Below are 18,368 nucleotides of genomic sequence, written 5' to 3'. Positions count from 1 at the left end.
GGGATAAATACAGCAGAGATGAAGGGGAGCCGACAGAAGACACAAAGCAGGAAGAGACTGAGACCAGTGGGTCTCTTATTTGTGCTTATATGTACACATTAGTGTGACACTCTGAATGTATGAATGAAATGTATAAAGATATGAATGAAAACATGGAATTGTCTGTGAATAGTGACTTCTGAACACAAGAGGGGAGGGGCGAGTCTGTTACCATCCAATCAGAAGCAGGAAGCAGAGAGAGGGTCTCAGTGAAGCAGAGCGGTGATTGGTTCAGTTTGGGAGTGAATGACTCTGCAGCTCAGAGAATGAAACAGTTACCAGTGCAGCTGTCAAAGATGAGGCTCACTACATTTCTAATTCACAGAACGAGTGCAAAGACCAAGCTGATTTCATGTAGGCAAGCATGAGCAGTAAGAATGCAAATATTTAAAGGCACAATCAGCATTTTTTAAAACAAACAAAAAAAACACGCATCTCTATCAGTACTGAAGCACTTTTATACATAGTTTCCTGTTAACTTATGCCTTTAAAATCAGCCAAAGTCAGAGGGAGAGGTGCTGAATCAGAGCCAAATGGGACACAATGGGACTATTACAAAAAGAAAAAGAAGAAAAGAAAACAAGAAGCAAAAGCTGTTTTGAAGGATCCATAAAATATTTATTTATAAAATATATACAGTAAATATATACAGTCTGATACAAACATACATCCTTAAGATCAAACACTGCCAACTACCAGTGTTTACTGGGACCTGAACTATTTAGTCCTCAAACTCAGCAGCATAAAGCACTTGCTGAAATTTCATTCGCACCTCCATCCTTTTTTTAATGGTTAGCCTCTTCAGTGACGGCAAGAGGCTGAGCAAAAACAGTTCATCCTCATCTCTGAGGTTGCTGAGGGGATCTGCAGAACTTATCTCTGTTTCTGCGGATGTTTGTCTTTTGCGCTTAAGAGAGCCTCCCACGTCCTGATCGCTGGTCGGACAGGACTCCGGAAGAGAAAAGCTGGTGCTGACGACAGGCAGAGAGCCCAGCTGAGCCTTCTCCTCTTTGTCTTGCTCCTTCTCAGCGTTGCCTGCTCTACTAGCTACCTGTGTGGTGTGAAAACAGAAAACAAACACTGGTTAACACGGATTGCAACACACTACTGATTACGCTCAGTGATTTTCTTCTTCTTCTTTTTTTCAGATTGCAGTCAAACACCAGACATTTGCAATATTTCACTGTCTACCCCAAGATGGAGTGGTGAGCCAGTGTCCCAACATCCAATGGGAAAGAAGGCTTTTCCACTAGCACCTACTTCGCTTGACTCTGCTTTGGGTGTTTTCTATTACAATTGAGTACCAGCTCAATGTAGATAGGGTCATCATAGGGAGGCAGCTGGAAAGTCTTGTGATGTCATTTGTATGCGACACAAACACAAGACAACAATGGAGGACATCAAGGTGATGCTATACATGTGGCTTGGTCTATGGCTTTTTGCTAGAGTCAGGGTAAAAGAAGAGAGAGAGAGAGAGAGAGAGAGAGAGAGAGCGAGGGGTGGCTGCAGGCAGCGAGATGATCGTCAGAATTTCAAAATTGGAGGGTTTGATTCTTGTGAAGGAGTTGACCTCATGAATCATCTAGTGATGTCACCTCCTGGCCCATCAGTGGCATGTAGTCTGTTCAATGTGACTCAGCTCGCTTAAAATCCCGGCCATGTAGGTACTAAAAATGTACCTGGTATCAGGTACTAATACCTAATGGAAAACACGAAAAAGTCGAGTCAAGCAGGTTAGATGCTAGTGAAAAAGAGACAGAAATGCTCATGGAGAAGCAGTTGATTAAGACTAGCTTTAATGAACCAGACGGTAGACATTTGCTGAAAAATCACAGCAGGATGCAAAGAAAAGGAAAACAAGTAAACACTGGAGTAGCTTTCACTGGTGCAAAGCTACTCCAGTTTGTAGTTTTACAGTCTAAAACTACAAACTGCTAGTTTTAGACTGTAAAGATCAACGCTTTACAATAAAGGTTTTAGCTTTTGTCTGAAAAAAAAAATCCTGGTTCTGAGCAGGGATCCTGTCATCTCTTTACTTCACAATTTATCCTGTTCAGGGTTCCAGAGGGGCTAGAACCCAACCTACACAGAGTGCAAGGCAAGGCTAAAACAGAGAGGCAGACACTCCCAAACCTACACCCCCTCAGCCAAATTAGATTCACCAATTAGCCTAACATCTATGTCTTTGAACTGGACCAGGAAATTTGACCCCAGAGCCTTCTCCCTGTCAGACAACAGTACTAACCACTGCATCAACCTCATCTCACAACAAGGGCAAGTACACTGACTCTAAAAATTTCACCTCTACCTGTTGCCTGTTCTACTTCTTTCAACTGCTCCCCATAGGGGTCATCTGCCTTCATCTCACCCTATCCCTAGAATCTTCCTCTGTCACACAAACCCTCTGCTAGACCTCCTTCTTTGCTGAGCTGTACCTCTGATACAGTTATTTCTAATCTTGTTCATCCTCATCACTCCTAATTAAATAATCTGAGCATCTTCAACATTGTCACCTCCGGCTCTGCCTCGTGTCTTTTCATTAACGACCTACAGGAGAAATTTTTAGTTAAATTATGCAAATTCTGATTACATTTAGCTTTAATAAATTTATGTGATGCTGTTCTGTTGAAGGCTGATTAGACAGCAACATTATGTTACTGGCCAATATTAGTTCATTCCAGAAAACTGACTGAGGCTTTTAAGCAAAACAGTTTGTACAAGACAGAAATATTAAAATATCCAATCGAGACCAAATTTTATTTAAAAAATACTTTTTAAAAAGCACAAATATGACAAAGTACTGTCATACAAACAAATGTAAACATAAAATTTAGAGGCTGTATCGATGACTGAAACCCCTGTAGTGTACTATTGAAATAGATAAATAAAGTTTATATTGTAAGTATTGACCTAATTACAATGTTACAGAGATAAGTTCCCTTATTAATAAAAGAAATAACTCACAACAGCTTCAGAAATTGAGTATGTGTTAGTTTATCTACAGTAATATGGTTGCTACTTTTGGACTTCCAGGTGCTTTTATTTGGAAAAACGGATATCGTTATAGGCATCTGTTCGTAATGACATGGCTGGACGTTTCATGATTTTAGCGAACACAACATATACTATGATGTTTACGATATTTAGCCATTTATATATTCTTGTTTATACGTGCAGAGTTTCAACACTATGCAACAGTTCGGTATGATGGCGGTCACTATGGCCTTTACTAAGTTAGTTAGCTGTAGCTAAGCTACGAAGCTTAGCAAAAGATAATCTACTAAACATAAAAATGCATTTTACCGAATGGCGGACACACACTTCTGGCTCCCCCATGCCTCTTTCTCCTCTGGGTTTGACATAGGCGGTGAGCCAGGATAGCTGGCTGTACAGCACGGGGGTATGCCTGTCTGCCGGGTCCTCGTTGTCGTCCAGCAGGGGGAAGTGTCTCTTGGCCAGTCGCTTCTTCGCTTTACAGAACTTGTCGCGCAGATTTTTCCATTTCAGCTTCACCTCTTCCTCCGACTTTCCCATGGCGTCCGCGATCTCTTTCCACGACAGATGTCCCTTCATGTTGTCTTTGTAGTCCCGCCGTCTCGGGTCGTACAGATTCGGGTGTTCACGTATCAAATCCGCCAGCTTCTTTTCCATCGAGTTCATTTTGTTTTCCGTTGGTTCACTTCTTCACCGCGAAGTCCTTTCGTCGACAGACCGCGATTTCGGTTCGTTTTTCTCGGTAGAGTCTAACCGGCAGGAGGAAGTACTAACGTCGCAGACTTCAAAATAAAGGTTATTCTCTGGACTTTGGTGACACATGACATCCTACAGTAAAAATTCCTTACCATGAAAAAAATAGGAGAATTGGAAAAAATATGAGCTACAGATACTACTTTATTTTAAAGCAGAACATGAATTAAATATAATTCATCAAATTCAAATGTGTTTTCTGTGGTTCTCCAATAGATGGCGTATTTGCTCTATTCTTCTCACCCATGCTGTGTGGGGTTATCACGTACTCCGTTAAAACACAGTAAAAGCTGTAATAATCGTGCATGTGACTTTAACTTTGCACAGAAACAGCTCTTACCGAAGTCATCAATGACCTGAAGATCAACAGTGACTCACAATGAGTTTCAGTCAGTTCTACCTGACCTCACTGCTGCCTTCAACTCATTGACACTTCAAAGTTTTAGATTTGCAGAAATAAAAAGTCAGTCAGGGGTTCCTAACGGAACAGTCCTTGCTCCATTACTCTTTAACCTTTACATGTTCCTGCTTGGTACTGTCATAAAGAATCACGATATATCCTGACATTCTTATGCAGATGATCCAGGGTTATACTTATCATTTTCCTCTGATGATCTAACCCTTGTTCACAAGTTAATACCTGCACTTATCTGATGGTTGCCTCAAAACGTTTTAGAACTGAACAGAGACAAGACAGAAAATTTGTTCATATTTATCCATTTCTATGAAACACTGTGAGGAATTGGGAATCTTGGCATTATTTTGGATTGTGATCTAAGTTTTTATTCATCATATTAATAAGGTCACCAGAACTGCTTTCTATCACTTAGAAAATATATTAAAAAGTTAGAAAAGTCTTACCATTGTTGGAACTTGATCGTTCTGAAAGCATGACAGAAAAGCTGGTTATGACACAAAAGCCCTTATTAACATAGCTATCCATTGGCAGACAGTTGTTGTTGTTTTTTTAGATGTATATGTTATAAATAAAGAAAATATATTTGAAAAGTTCATCGGTTCAACATAATAAATCATTTGAGCAGAGTGTTACACTTGATCTATACAGTATTTGTGTTACAGTGCTAACATGTAAATATTTCCTATATTAGTCCTGTTCAGATATTTATGCAGCCTTTATCACAGGACATTAGATTTAATTTGAAGGAGGCAATGCTGATCTGTGACAGATCACACATGGCCTCTGTTTCTCCTCACCTGGTGGGCTCCTCGTGCAGGACACTGCAGATTACAGGGATGACACAAAGGATAACACCAATTATCAGGACATCAGCTCTGATCATAGGGATGTCACATGTGATTTGCACCCTGTTACAGTCACTATTATAATATAACTGTCTAGACTACCTATAGGTCCCAAAAGGGGAGGCAACATATTATTAGTATCCAGAAAGTCAAGACACCTTCATTTAAAAGGACAACACTGATTATACACACAGCATGAGACATATTTACCCGTTTAATCTACTGAACTGGTAAACATGCAGAGTTGCTGTTCTTGTTGGCACAGAAACAAATCATCCACTACTTTAAAGTGTTGTGAAGGGCTAAAAGCTTTATAAAACATTTTAATTTATCAATAAAATTCAGCTTTTGGATATTACATTGTGCAGATTTGGAAAAATAATATTAACTCAGATTTTTTTTTTTATTGTAGACCAATCACAAACTATTTCAGGCTATCGGCTTCCAGAGCCACAAGCAGCAGCATTAGTGTTTCTGAAAACCTGACGTGTAGGATTTTACTCTAATAACTCGATAGCTCATAAAAACTATAAGTGTAAATAAAATAACATTAGGCAGTTGTAGAAAATACTTTTGTCAGATGATTGGAAACAACTTTAAATATAAAAAAAATTGGGAAAATATGCGGTAAATAGACTGCTGTATTTAAAACAGACTTTCAAACCCTATACAGCAGGGGTGTCAAACATGTGGCCCAGAGGCCCCACCTGGTCCAAGAAATTGCCCATTTGAGCCACTGGATGTAAATGCTAAGAAATGGTAAGAATCGAAATAAGTACTCCAGTTTCTGGTGTGGCAATGCCAAAATTACCCTGGAGTGGACAAGTAAGAACATTTGGAGTATTTTCCCCACACAGTGTATGTGTATAAACGGCTACCTAGGGGGAGCCAAAGACCAAAATGAGCAGAAATCATCTGAAGGAAGTAGAAGCAGTCAGTGCAACTGGCAATAACCATAAAACCTTTATCTTCAGTTTGATTTTGAAGATATATACACAGTTTTTATCAAATCATTGACATTTATATTATCCTTGGCAGACAGTTGTGATGAGTGCTGTACCGGAGAAAATGTATCTTTGGTCTGTGGCACCTCAGCGTCTGGAAACCAACTTATAATAGGTATGGGTATCTTCCTCTACAGTATCATGATGGGTGTTGTTGTGCTTCAGCAGCTTTGCCTGCCAAGCTGTTCAGGAATGTGAACCACTGACCCGTTGTTCACAAGGTTACCGCTGCCAATATTTGGCCACTGTCCTCTACAAATGTTTATTTTCTGTACTGTGCTACTGTCCTTGCATGCCCCGCTGAAGTATCCTGTTTCACAATGAACTCATCTGCGTTTAAAATAACAAAGTATTATTGTAACAACTGTGTATTTACTAAATCTGGAACAATCTTGATTAAAAAAAATGAATGGGTTCGTAAAGCTGTTTGCCTGCTATCTTATCTTCTTTACTGTGGGTGACACAACATCCCAAATCATCTGGACACACACTTTCCCTCAGCCACAAGCACATCCTCTGTAGTGAGAGTGACATATTTATCATCAGGGGAAAAGGAGGAGCGAGATACACCACCTAAAAACAGACACTGATCAGGTAGTCATAGATAAGTCTGTGAGCGAGTGTCTGACCCAACAAGCTTTGCCAGCACGAGGCAGATCAGTGAAAAACAGTATCTCTGAATGGGCAGTTTAATGGGAACAGTGAGTTAATCATCTTCAAGTGCTAAAAAAGTCGTTTTATCATTCATGTCTAGACCTGATAATCTTAATATCTGGTGAGAAGGAGATACATTTTCCAACCCGATTCATCCTCTGCTCCGTGTGTGTGTGTTGTTTCAGAGCAGCTCTTTCCCAGAGCAGTGATAAATGTCACCTCAGCGGGGCCTTTAACACCTATGCTGGTGTAAAGGCTGACAGGGTTGGGGTGGGGCGTGAGAAGTCTGGGGTTCACACCTCACTGAGGATAGGAGATGATCCTGTAACTGAGCTTTTAATACACACACACACACACACACACACACACACACACACACACACACACACACAGATCTAAAGCTCTAAAGAGGACAATAAAGGAAGAGGTACAATGTACATGTAATCCTACCTAGGACACAAAACTCATTCCACTTTACTCAAGATAAATAGAAATCCTGTGTTAACTTACAATAGAATCCATGGAAGACTCAATATCCAAATTAAAACTTTATTTGAGTAGCATTTTGCAGTTTCTTTGCCATCATATTGCATCTATAATGTTATGTTGTGGTTTTTCTATTTTGCCTGCTTTGACAGCACACTTTCACACAGTTTTGAATATTGCAGCGTCATTAAATTAACCAGCATGTTAAAACGGTTCAGGCTACAACTGTGTCACCAACATTAAAATACATGTAAATATATGTTTCATTCAAATTGCGACCTTTTCTGCATGCGATAGAAGCAGTCACCTGTCTGCATGGTCCGCACAAGTGTCTGGATCTGTTGTTGAGGAATTGCTGGGTAAGAGCAACCTGCAGCTGTGCAGTGGTCATTAGCTGTTGCTGCCTCTGTACACATCAACCCAGCCTGTCCTGGCATATGCAATAAGAGACACCCGCATAAATACATGCTAAGAAGTGTCTGGATGGCACAAGCACAGGTTGCAGCGCCTCACTCATCTTGGTACTTCTGTCCAGTCAGATTTCAAACAAGAACATTCAGATGAGAGATGGTGCTGCAGCAACAGTTTGGACACACATGAGGTTTGAGAATGCAGTAAACTGAAGCAATTCTGAGTGATTTCATTTGTGTGTGGTAAACAACTTCCCAGTCCCATCACTGTCTAAAACCAATTAACCAAAAACTGCTCACAGAATATGCTTGGGTTAAAGAGATTAAATTAATGTACTGAGAAATGGATTTAACAAAGACTCAGATATATTTCATGACGTAAAACTTTTATAAATATAAAGTGTTGACTGCCTAAAAGGAATTTTGGCTAACATTTTACTTTTGTGTTTTCATGAAAGCAGTATATCATGACATAGTTCACGTCTCTTATTCAGCCTACTGAGAAACCATTCCGTGCACTTTACTGAACTAGTGGGCTCGCTCACAATTGTCGTCATATTAGGATTTTTCATTGTGTTTTGTGGCTTTGTGAAGCCAGATGTTTTTATACAGACACAAACAAAGTCCTGAAATTATTCAAAATGACAAATTTGTTTTTTTGCACAACACTTCGAGTACAACATAATTTTTTCATAAAGATTGGGAAATCTCTGAACCAGCCTGAATCTTAGGAGCTGAATTAAAGTGCCCACAATCACACTGTGGGGGCGTGACAAGGCTCCACACTGTCAGTGTGTGCCTATCCTTTAAACTCTGCCTCTGTAACACAGACTCACATACATCCTGTTCCTTTTGGCACATACATGTTAAAGGGAGACGCGGACTCATTTGTACTATTTAAGGCTTCAGTGAGACGTCTTCCTCCATCCTTTCTTCTGCCCTGCATCTTACTCATCTTCTGGGTGTGAGAATTGTCAGCGAGCTGAAGTCTCTCATTAACTCTGGAGCTCTTTAGCGTTTTCTCCCTTATTACACACACACACACACACACACACACACACACACACACACACACACACACACACACACACACACACACGCACATTCATTTAGCAGGAGTTGCAAATGATTTGGCATATTTTCCTTTTTCTCCTGCCAAGTGAGCAGTCGTTTAAAAAAATATTAACCGTTCACTGAGCCATGCTTTCATTACTAAGATCATAAACTAAACAACTTCTCTTCAGTCTATGATCTCATATGTTTGACTTTATTGACAGTAAAACTAAATTTTAACAAACACACTTTCAGTCCACTGAAACCTGGACAGCAGTTTTTGAAACGCTTCATCTGTGGGTGCGAAGACGAATAGCTCAACGTGAGCTGAAGACCAAAATGATGCATGGTTTGGACCACGTAGGTTAACCACATCAGTACAAAGGACAGTAACTGGGGATGTGTGTGCATTTGTCAGACCTATGCTAAGGGGAAGTGTCTGTGCTTATCAAAGAGCAGGTTGAGCTGACATCTAAATGCTGAAGTGCTACCAGCTTTTTAAGTTGGCTGATACCTCCTACCGCCTTCCCCCACAGACACAGTGTAGAGTGTTTGTGTGTTTGGAGACGTATTTGAATATTAATCATCTGAAACACAGTTTAAGGTGAAGACTCTGCAAACAGAGAGCGATCTTCAGTGTCATGGCTGTAGTCGGCCTCCTGTATATTTAACTTTTTCCCCCGTTTTAGCTGAAATCTGGGAACAACATGGACACATTAAAGAAAATGTGTTTTTTTCAATTACTTAGAGCATTTAAACATGGTGATAGATGTTTAAAGTATATGATAAATACACTGATTTACCCACTTTATTATCAGGGTTACTGCTAATAGTAACTAACAGTTGTATTCGAATGCCAAATTACAAGTTTAACATTTGCAGTTAATTTCTTCCATTATTTCTTTCAACCAGACATTTACCAGCCAAGTCATGTACAAAAACGATCAGAGCAGTTCTTCCCATTTCAGGGTGCATTCACATGTTCCCTTTTGAGAAGTAACTGTTGCAGTTACTCAAACCCAGAAGAATATGCTTCGAATTTTCTAGTGAACATCAAAGTGGTCCTTCCCTGTCCAGCAGCGTGGACAGGAAGCACAGTGCATGTGCAGATCCAGTTCAGCATCTGTGCCTCTTGAGAAACAAAATAATGAAAGACAGAATCTTTTGGCCGAACCTGCCAGCCTCGGGTGAATTTCTTGTAATAGCTCTTTCTAGAGCAGCATTTTCTCTAGCCCCCCCCCCCCTTTTTTTGGAGGGGGGTTTCATGGAAACAGCTCTAGATTGGATACCAGCATCACTGTCAATCCATTTTCTTATCCCCTTCCAGGTTGGAGTGGGTCTGGAGCCTATCCCAGCTGTCATAGGTCAAGAGGCAAGGTATACCCTGGATAGGCCAATCTATCACTGGGCTAACTCAGAGTGACAGATTCACACTCACATTTAGAATCAATAAATAACCTAGCATTCATGTCTTTGGACTGTAGGAGGAAGCCAGAAATCCTATACAGGCACAGGGGGATCAGGCAGACTCCGCACAGCCTCACAGAACCTGCTTGCTGTGTAGTGACAGTCTTAACTCCTGCATTACTGTGCTGCTCTGAGGGGGACCAGCATCACTTATGTGGTTCTCACTGTGGAGCATTCAGCGTGACTCTTTTACTCATAAAGTTGTTTCCTCTAAGCTCCTCACATGTCCAGCTGGAAAAAGATGACCTGGAACCCTCACCTCAGTTAAATGTGCACATACTCTCTGACACACATACACACTGTATGAGTGTCAGAGAGTCACTCTGATCAAAGCCTTTTCTTTCAGACATTTGCAGTAATAATTTTGATTTACACAGAGGAGGATGCCACTGCGGTGCAGCAGACTTGAGGATGTCAGTCTGATCAATGACTAATTAAGATAAGTGGCCTGGTTTATTAGGGCCTCTGTTCTCACACAGTGTGTCTTCACAAACCAAACCAACTCGAACTGCTAACACCTGTTGTTCACAGGTTTCCCTAAACAAGGAAATAGATCATGTGCTGAATGTGTTGGAGTTGCTTAAACCGTGTGACTAAATCAAAAAGAAATGATTACGAGCACAACTAAAAGCAAAATAGCAAAGAGCACAAACCAGAACATACTGAGGAGAGCAGAACATCTTGTCACTTTTTTGAAGAAGTGATTTGGAAGAGCTGCAGATTAAAGCAGATTTTTGGAGTAATTATCCCACAGGAGGATGAGCAGCCCTGCATTGAGCTGTGGGATTTCCCTGTTATCCTGACCTTTGACCATGACCTGCTATCCCCACCTCCCCAACCTGCTTGCTTGTTAACCTGAGCGTCATGCGTGTGACCCATCAGCACTTCAGAGGAAGTGCCAACAGAAAGTCATCTGTGGAGGGTTAAAGCGTTACTGACAGACAGGGAGTGAGACAGACAGAGGGGTATGAATGAGAGTGAGGGAAAGGAAGAAAGAGAAGCACAGAGTCTGCATGTCATGATTCATGCATTAACACATGAATGCCATTGAGCAGTGGAACAGGCAGGCAGCAGGGGGGACAGCATATGCATGCAACCAAAGATCGAGTTAAAGGGAGAATCCAAAGCAAAACAAATCCATGTGTGCTGGTTTTCCCTTAAGCTGTAGGGCTTAAAAAAACAAACAAACACACAATATATATATATATATATATATATATATACATAACATACATAACAGCAGGGTGCAAGATGCTAGCAGGCAAGGCATACATGGAACGCCATAACCAAGTGGCCGGCATAGTGTACAGGAACATCTGTGCCGAGTATAACCTGGAAGTCCCGAGGTCAAAATGGGAGATGCCCCCAAGGGTGGTGGAGAATGACCGAGCTAAGATCCTGTGGGACTTCCAGATACAGACGGACAAAATGGTGGTGGCTAACCAACCGGACATAGTGGTGGTAGACAAACAGAAGAAGACGGCCGTAGTGATCGATGTAGCGGTTCCGAATGACAGCAATATCAGGAAGAAGGAACACGAGAAGCTGGAGAAATACCAAGGGCTCAGAGAAGAGCTCGAGAGGATGTGGAGGGTGAAGGTAACGGTGGTCCCCGTGGTAATCGGAGCACTAGGTGCGGTGACTCCCAAGATAGGCGAGTGGCTCCAGCAGATCCCGGGAACAACATCGGAGATCTCTGTCCAGAAGAGCGCAGTCCTGGGAACAGCTAAGATACTGCGCAGGACCCTCAAGCTCCCAGGCCTCTGGTAGAGGACCCGAGCTTGAAGGATAAACCGCCCGCAGGGGCGTGCTGGGTGTTTTTTTATATATATACACACATATATACATATATACATATATACTACAATTGTGTATGTGCTTACTTTAATATGAAGGAAATCCAAGATGTACCTAAATCTGAATCTTGGGTCTTTTAATATTAGTATATAAAGGTTGCTGGTCTTGAGTATTCAGGTGTGCCACAATAGTCCAAGAACTTTATGTCCCAGCAAGTTCATCCAAATACTCAAAGAAACTGAAAAACAAACAAACAAAAATAAGAAGTACATCTCAGGCTTTATAGCCCTCAGTTAGCATTTTAACTATTAAATAGTAAAGTCATGACAGCATAATTAAAAAGAAAAAACAAGCAGCGAAATAAGGTCTGAAAATCTGTTGAAAAGTGAAAGGCCACAGGGAAAGCTAAAGGCTAGGCCTGAAACTCTGATTGTGGGTGACTCTGCCGTAAAGGATGTACAAAGGATGTGCGGTAAGAACACTAAAGTCCTCTGCTTTCCTAACGATATGGTCAACAACCTGAAGGAGAGAATTCTTCAAATTGCAGATGAATATCCAACTGTGACAAACATTGTTCTGCATACAGGGTCAAACGATGTGTCCAAACAACAGTCGGAGGTTCTGAAACGGGACTTTACTGGATTATTAAATACTGTAAACTCTCTGAATGCAGCTGTATTCATCAGTGGACCTGTACCGCCGGTCAGAGGAGGAGACGAGAGATTCAGCAGGTTGTTTACACTGAATAAATGGCTTATATCAGCATGTGCTGACCACTCAGTGCACTTTATCGACAACTTTAATATTTTTTGGGAACGCAGGCACCTGTTCAAAGCAAATGGATTTAATTTTAACAAGTCAGGGGTGAAACTGTTCACCTCCAACTTGTTTTATTCCATACGTCATCCATCCGTGCTTGGTGCCAAGGCTGAGATAAACGAGGAGTTATCTCATAAAGAGGAACAAACAGTACTCCAAGAACAGACAAAGCCCAGCAGAAACCTTGAGGAGGAGCTCCATTTGCCCCCACCCGGGAAGAGCCTCAGAAAGGAGAGACATCCATGGCATCTGAGGAAGAGCCTCAGAAAGGAGAGACATCTAAGGCAAGAAGAGGGGTCCCTATTTGCCTCCAACTCTCTCAACAACACCAACGACCAGGACAAGGGACCACGACCTTCCCTAGTCCCCCAAACCCCTGACAGGCCATCACCCTCCTCCCCCTCCCTTTCTCCCTCCTCCCCACACCTGAAATTCACTGAGGAGATGATGGAGCGGGTCAATGCTGGGCTCAGATCTACCCCCCGTCCCAATCCCTTTTTGTCCCCCATAAACCCCCCACCAGAGCGGCCAAAGGTTCGCCATCGAGCCCCACCCTCAACAGAGCAATCGAAGTCACATTGCCCAGCCTCGCCCCCCTTAGTTCCTCTTCATGCCCTGTCTCCGCAGTCTGATGTGTGATGTGTGAAGGGTCCGGGCTGTGAGGATTATGGCAGTGATGACTTTTCCCAGGAGAAGCTGGGACCCTGTTTACTAGAAGGTTTTAAAATTTCTGTACTTTTAGGTGACAGGAGACATGTGGCCTGGTCAAAACACAGAGAGCTGCACTCTAAAGATCTTTAAACATAGTAAACATACCTTGTGTGCCACAGACTGCTCCCAAACACGAGGGGACAAGTAATACCTCTAAAACACTTAAGTTGGCTTTATTAAACATTAGATCTCTAGCTGGGAAAACATTTTTAATTAATGATTTAATCACTGAGCACAGCCTTGATTTTATGTTTTTAACTGAAACTTGGTTGGACCAAAGTGGAGCTGTTCTCATCGAGACGACCCCTCCTAACTACAGTTTTATCAGTGAGGTCAGGGCGAGCAGGAGAGGAGGAGGGGTTGCTGTCCTATTTAATGAATCATTTCAATGTAAGCAGCTATCTCCTGGAAGTTTTCAGTCTTTTGAATATGTGGCTTTACAGCTGAAGGCCCCATCCAAAGTTGTGTTTCTTAATGTTTACAGGCCTCCCAAATACTGCACAGACTTTTTTAATGACCTCAGTGAACTGCTGTCTGTGATCTGTGTTGATTTTGACTGTGTAATTATTGCTGGGGATTTTAACATTCATGTGGACAACCCTCAGGACAAAGGGACTAAAGACCTGAGTAACACTCTGGGCAACTTTGGGCTGACTCAGCATGTAACAGAGGCCACACATAATAGAGGACACACTCTTGACCTACTGATCTCCAAGCCTGAGCATTTCAAAGGTTACTGTGTCTGATGTGGGCCTGTCTGATCATTACTGTGTTTTCTTTGAAAGTAAAATCTCAGCCCACACAAATATATCAACAACAGTGATCACAAAACGGTGTATAACTGAACACAGTAGTGCAATTTTTAACCAGGTCTTCCCATTAACACCTGACCTGCCCAGAGGGTCAGTCAATGAGCTCGTCAATAGCTTCAATGCTAACATGTTAAATGTAATGGACACTATTGCTCCCATTAAGGTGAAGGTTATCTCTGGAAGGAAAAAGTCTCCATGGAGAAACTCCACACTGGTGAAAAAAGAAAAAAGAGAGTGTAGGAAAGCTGAGCGCAGATGGAGAAAAACAAACCTCCAGGCTCATTATGACATTTATAAAGAGAAACTTCACAATTATAATTTACAACTGAGGAATGCAAGGAGGTCCTACTTCTCTGACATCATCACTAAAAACAGCCATAATGCTCGGGTCTTATTTTCTACAGTTGACAGGCTAACAAACCCTCCTGTGTCAGTGGCAGCTGAACTTCATTCGACCATGGCCTGCAATGACTTTGCCAAATTCTTCACTGAAAAAATCCAAAAAATTAGACAAGCAATTGGTACATCAACAGCAGATCCAGGATATGTACTGTGTCCACCAAAAAACTGTTTAAACACCATGAAACAGTTTCAACCTATTAACAGCAAAGACCTGGAGGACATCTTAGGTAAACTGAACTCCTCCTCCTGCTGTTTAGATGTCCTGCCAACAAGTTTTTTCAAAAAGGTCTCAAAGACTTTAGAGTCAGACCTGTTACAGATCGTCAACTTTTCTTTATTATCAGGTGTGTTTCCAGAATCACTAAAAACTGCTGTAATCAAACCTATACTGAAAAAGGACAATCTTGACAAGACACAAATGAACAACTACAGGCCGATCTCAAATCTCCCGTTTTTAAGTAAGATCATTGAAAAAGCAGTTTCTCAACAGCTCAGTTACTTCTTAAAACAGAATAATTGCTACGATGCCTTCCAGTCAGGTTTTAGACAGAACCACAGCACTGAAACCGCTCTGACCAAAGTGTTTAATGACATATGTCTGAATACAGACAGTGGAAAAATGTCAGTCCTAGTTTTACTGGATCTCAGTGCAGCATTTGATACAGTTGACCACAACATATTACTCAAACGACTGGAGAACTGGACAGGTCTTTCAGGAACTGTACTAAACTGGTTCAAAACATACGTAGAAAACAGGAAATACTTTGTATCAATAGGTAACTTCACATCTGAGCAGACAAGTATCACATGTGGAGTTCCCCAAGGTTCCATCTTGGGACCCCTTCTGTTTAACATCTACATGCTCCCACTGGCACAGATTATAAACAACAACAAAATAAACTATCACAGCTATGCAGATGACACACAAATATATATCACAATGTCACCAGGAGACCGAGGCCCTGTACAGGCTCTTGGTAAATGCATTGAGGAAATCAATGACTGGTTGTGCCACAATTTTCTCCAGCTAAACAAAAACAAAACTGAGGTAATAGTCTTTGGCGCCAAAGAAAAACGATTACAGGTCACCAGAGAACTTCAATCTATACATCTAAAAACCACAAACCAGGCGAGAAATTTGGGTGTAGTGATGGATGCAGACCTAAACTTAGAAAAACACATTAAGACAATAACAAAGTCAGCTTACTATCACCTCAAGAATATTTCAAGGATAAAAGATCTGATGTCTCAACAGGACCTGGAAAAACTAGTCCATGCATTCATCTTTAGTAGGCTTGATTACTGTAACAGCATCTTTACAGGTCTACCTAAAAAATCAGTCAGACAACTACAGCTCATTCAGAACTCTGCTGCTCGAGTCCTCACTAAGACCAAAAAAGTGGACCACATCAGTCCAGCTCTGAGGTCCTTACACTGGCTGCCTGTCCGTCAGAGGATAGACTTTAAAGTTCTGATGCTGGCCTATAAAGCTCTGAATGGTTTAGGACCAAAATACATCAATGACCTCCTGACCCAGTATGAACCATCCAGATCCCTCAGGTCATCTGGATCCGGTCTTTTATCAGTTCCCAGAGTCAGAACCAGACACGGAGAAGCTGCATTCAGCTTTTATGCTCCTTATATCTGGAACAAACTCCCAGAAAGCCTCAGATCAGCTGAAACACTCAGTTTATTTAAATCCAGGTTGAAGACTCACTTATTCTCAGCTGCATTTAAACAAAGCACCAAATCCACACTTTAAGCTTAAATTTCAAAACTTACATTTAACTACTGATTTTATCTACTGTTCTGATTTTATCTGTTTTGATTTTATATACTGTTTTGTTTGTTTGTTTGTTTGTTTGTTTGTTTGTTTGTTTGTTTGTTTGTTAATTAGTTAGTTAGTTTATTTGCTTGTTTTAATCAATTTTAAATCATGCTTTTTATTTGTTCTTGTTTCTAATGTCTCTGTAAAGCACTTTGAATCACCTTGTTGTTGAATTGTGCTATACAAATAAACTTGCCTTGCCTTGCCTTGCCTATGAGAAAGCTTCCTCTCTAAAAACAAAACAAAAACAGAAATGGCAGCATGATTTAGGTTTACAAAGTTGCATCTGAATAAACCACAAGACTTTTGGAATCTCTTTAGGCAGAAGAGTAGTGGAGATGTTTGGCCAGGCGTGGATGGGGGGTGGGGGGAGCATGTTTTACAGCAGAGGAGATAGGCTGATTGACTTGACAATGAACTTCACTGTAGACCAAAGTATTGTAAAGTCAAAACTGAGGCCATCTGTCAGCTAAAGTTGGCCAAAACTGGGTAACAGCAAGAAAAGAATCAAGGTGCTCCAATGGCCAAGCCAAGGCCACACCTAAACTTGTTTAAACTGCTGTGGTGGTCATCTATTTGCAACTCAGATGGCCTGAAAGCACGTTATAGTCTTACAATATTAGAGAGAAAACCTCAATAATCAGACGATTCCTTAGATGCAAACACCTGAACCACTTGTCAACTGTGGTAAGGAAGAACTCCCCTTTAGCAGGAAGGGACCTCTGGCAGAATTAAGGATGGACAGACACCTACCGCAACCAGTTGATACTAACGTGTAAAGTAATACATAATTTTAAATCTATTTTAGGTTTCAGGTTTGTGTGTCTTTCCACAGTTCTTAAAATATACTCCTCCACTCATACGCTGTGGATTACAGCTGTGGGAGCTAAACCCACAGACATCTGTAAAGATGGTTGTCTCACAGTACGAGACAAAACAATGGAAGGACTTTTTTGCTCATCATTAGGATGAACGCAAAACAGCAGCAGATGGGAGCTGTCACTGGGTCAGCTGACACTGCACGCATCCTGCTCTTCACATGTACAGAATTTAATAAAAACAAAGAAAGAGCAGGTAGAGCTGCTGAGCAGATATTAAGACTCTGTGTGATTATATGTACTGGCTTGTAATGTTATAACTTTCTGGTTTTAGTGTCCTAAACTCTATGCGTACCTGTCTGAAGGTACGCATAGAGAAATATGACCCAGTGGGGAATAAATCATCTTTACCTTTTTTGCTCAAAGACACCAGCATTTGTAGAGGAGCTGGACAGACTGACAGACCTGAAAAAGTGCACTGAATCCTGCTTCATACAGATAGGAGTCAAAGTTAGAAGGAGCGGGAAGATGAAGGGAAGTAGAAAAGAGGGAAATTGGAGTGATTCACTTCGGAAAACTGCAAACAAAACAAAGGAAGACATCAAGAGAAGAAGAATGGAATAAGCAACAGTTGGATCGTGGTCTGAGTTTGCAGCTAAAAGGCTCACAGACACACGCAGTCAGATGTGGTTTGCTGCTATACTTCGCATGCATACATACAGAATGCAGAGAGACGTTTTGGTTAACCATAACTAGTTGAGAATACTGTGGTCGGTAATGCTGTGTTTACTGAATTTTTTTCTATGATTCAGCTGTTGTTGCACAACATCACGCCCCCACCATACACAGAGATATATTGTGTTCATTGTGTCTGCTTCTATGTTTTTCTGCATCTGTCAACTGAGATAGCTTCACAGCTGCTCAGGACAGAGCAAAGATACAAAAGAGACGGAGCAGAGACTCAGGAGAAACTTCTGTGTACCCGAAAACTTCTGTCACTCCTTGAGTGATTAGAAGTGGTCTTATCTTAGCAGGGTATAGTAAAAAGAAAAAAAGAT

General features: G+C 41.3%; 1 protein-coding gene across 1 annotated transcript; it reads right to left on the bottom strand.

The window, feature by feature from the left end:
* Positions 1-635: 635 nt before the first annotated feature.
* On the bottom strand, positions 636-3,782 carry LOC147338855 (uncharacterized). The gene is made up of 2 exons (XM_086298695.1): positions 3,343-3,782; positions 636-1,090 (listed from the first exon to the last, which is right to left on the bottom strand). Exons 1-2 carry the CDS (start codon positions 3,697-3,699, stop codon positions 761-763), a joined length of 687 nt encoding a protein of 228 aa, XP_086154821.1. The 5' UTR covers positions 3,700-3,782; the 3' UTR covers positions 636-760.
* Positions 3,783-18,368: the final 14,586 nt, after the last annotated feature.

This window comes from Aulonocara sp. 'chitande type north' Nkhata Bay, linkage group LG1 (genome assembly GCF_057382095.1).
Source record: "Aulonocara sp. 'chitande type north' Nkhata Bay isolate Kocher_YH1m ecotype deep benthic linkage group LG1, A_spYH_male_GT1.1, whole genome shotgun sequence".
Taxonomy (NCBI): Eukaryota; Metazoa; Chordata; class Actinopteri; order Cichliformes; family Cichlidae; genus Aulonocara; species Aulonocara sp. 'chitande type north' Nkhata Bay.
Note: the sequence above shows the minus strand (reverse complement) of the source record. Positions and strands in the feature narration are given on the sequence as shown.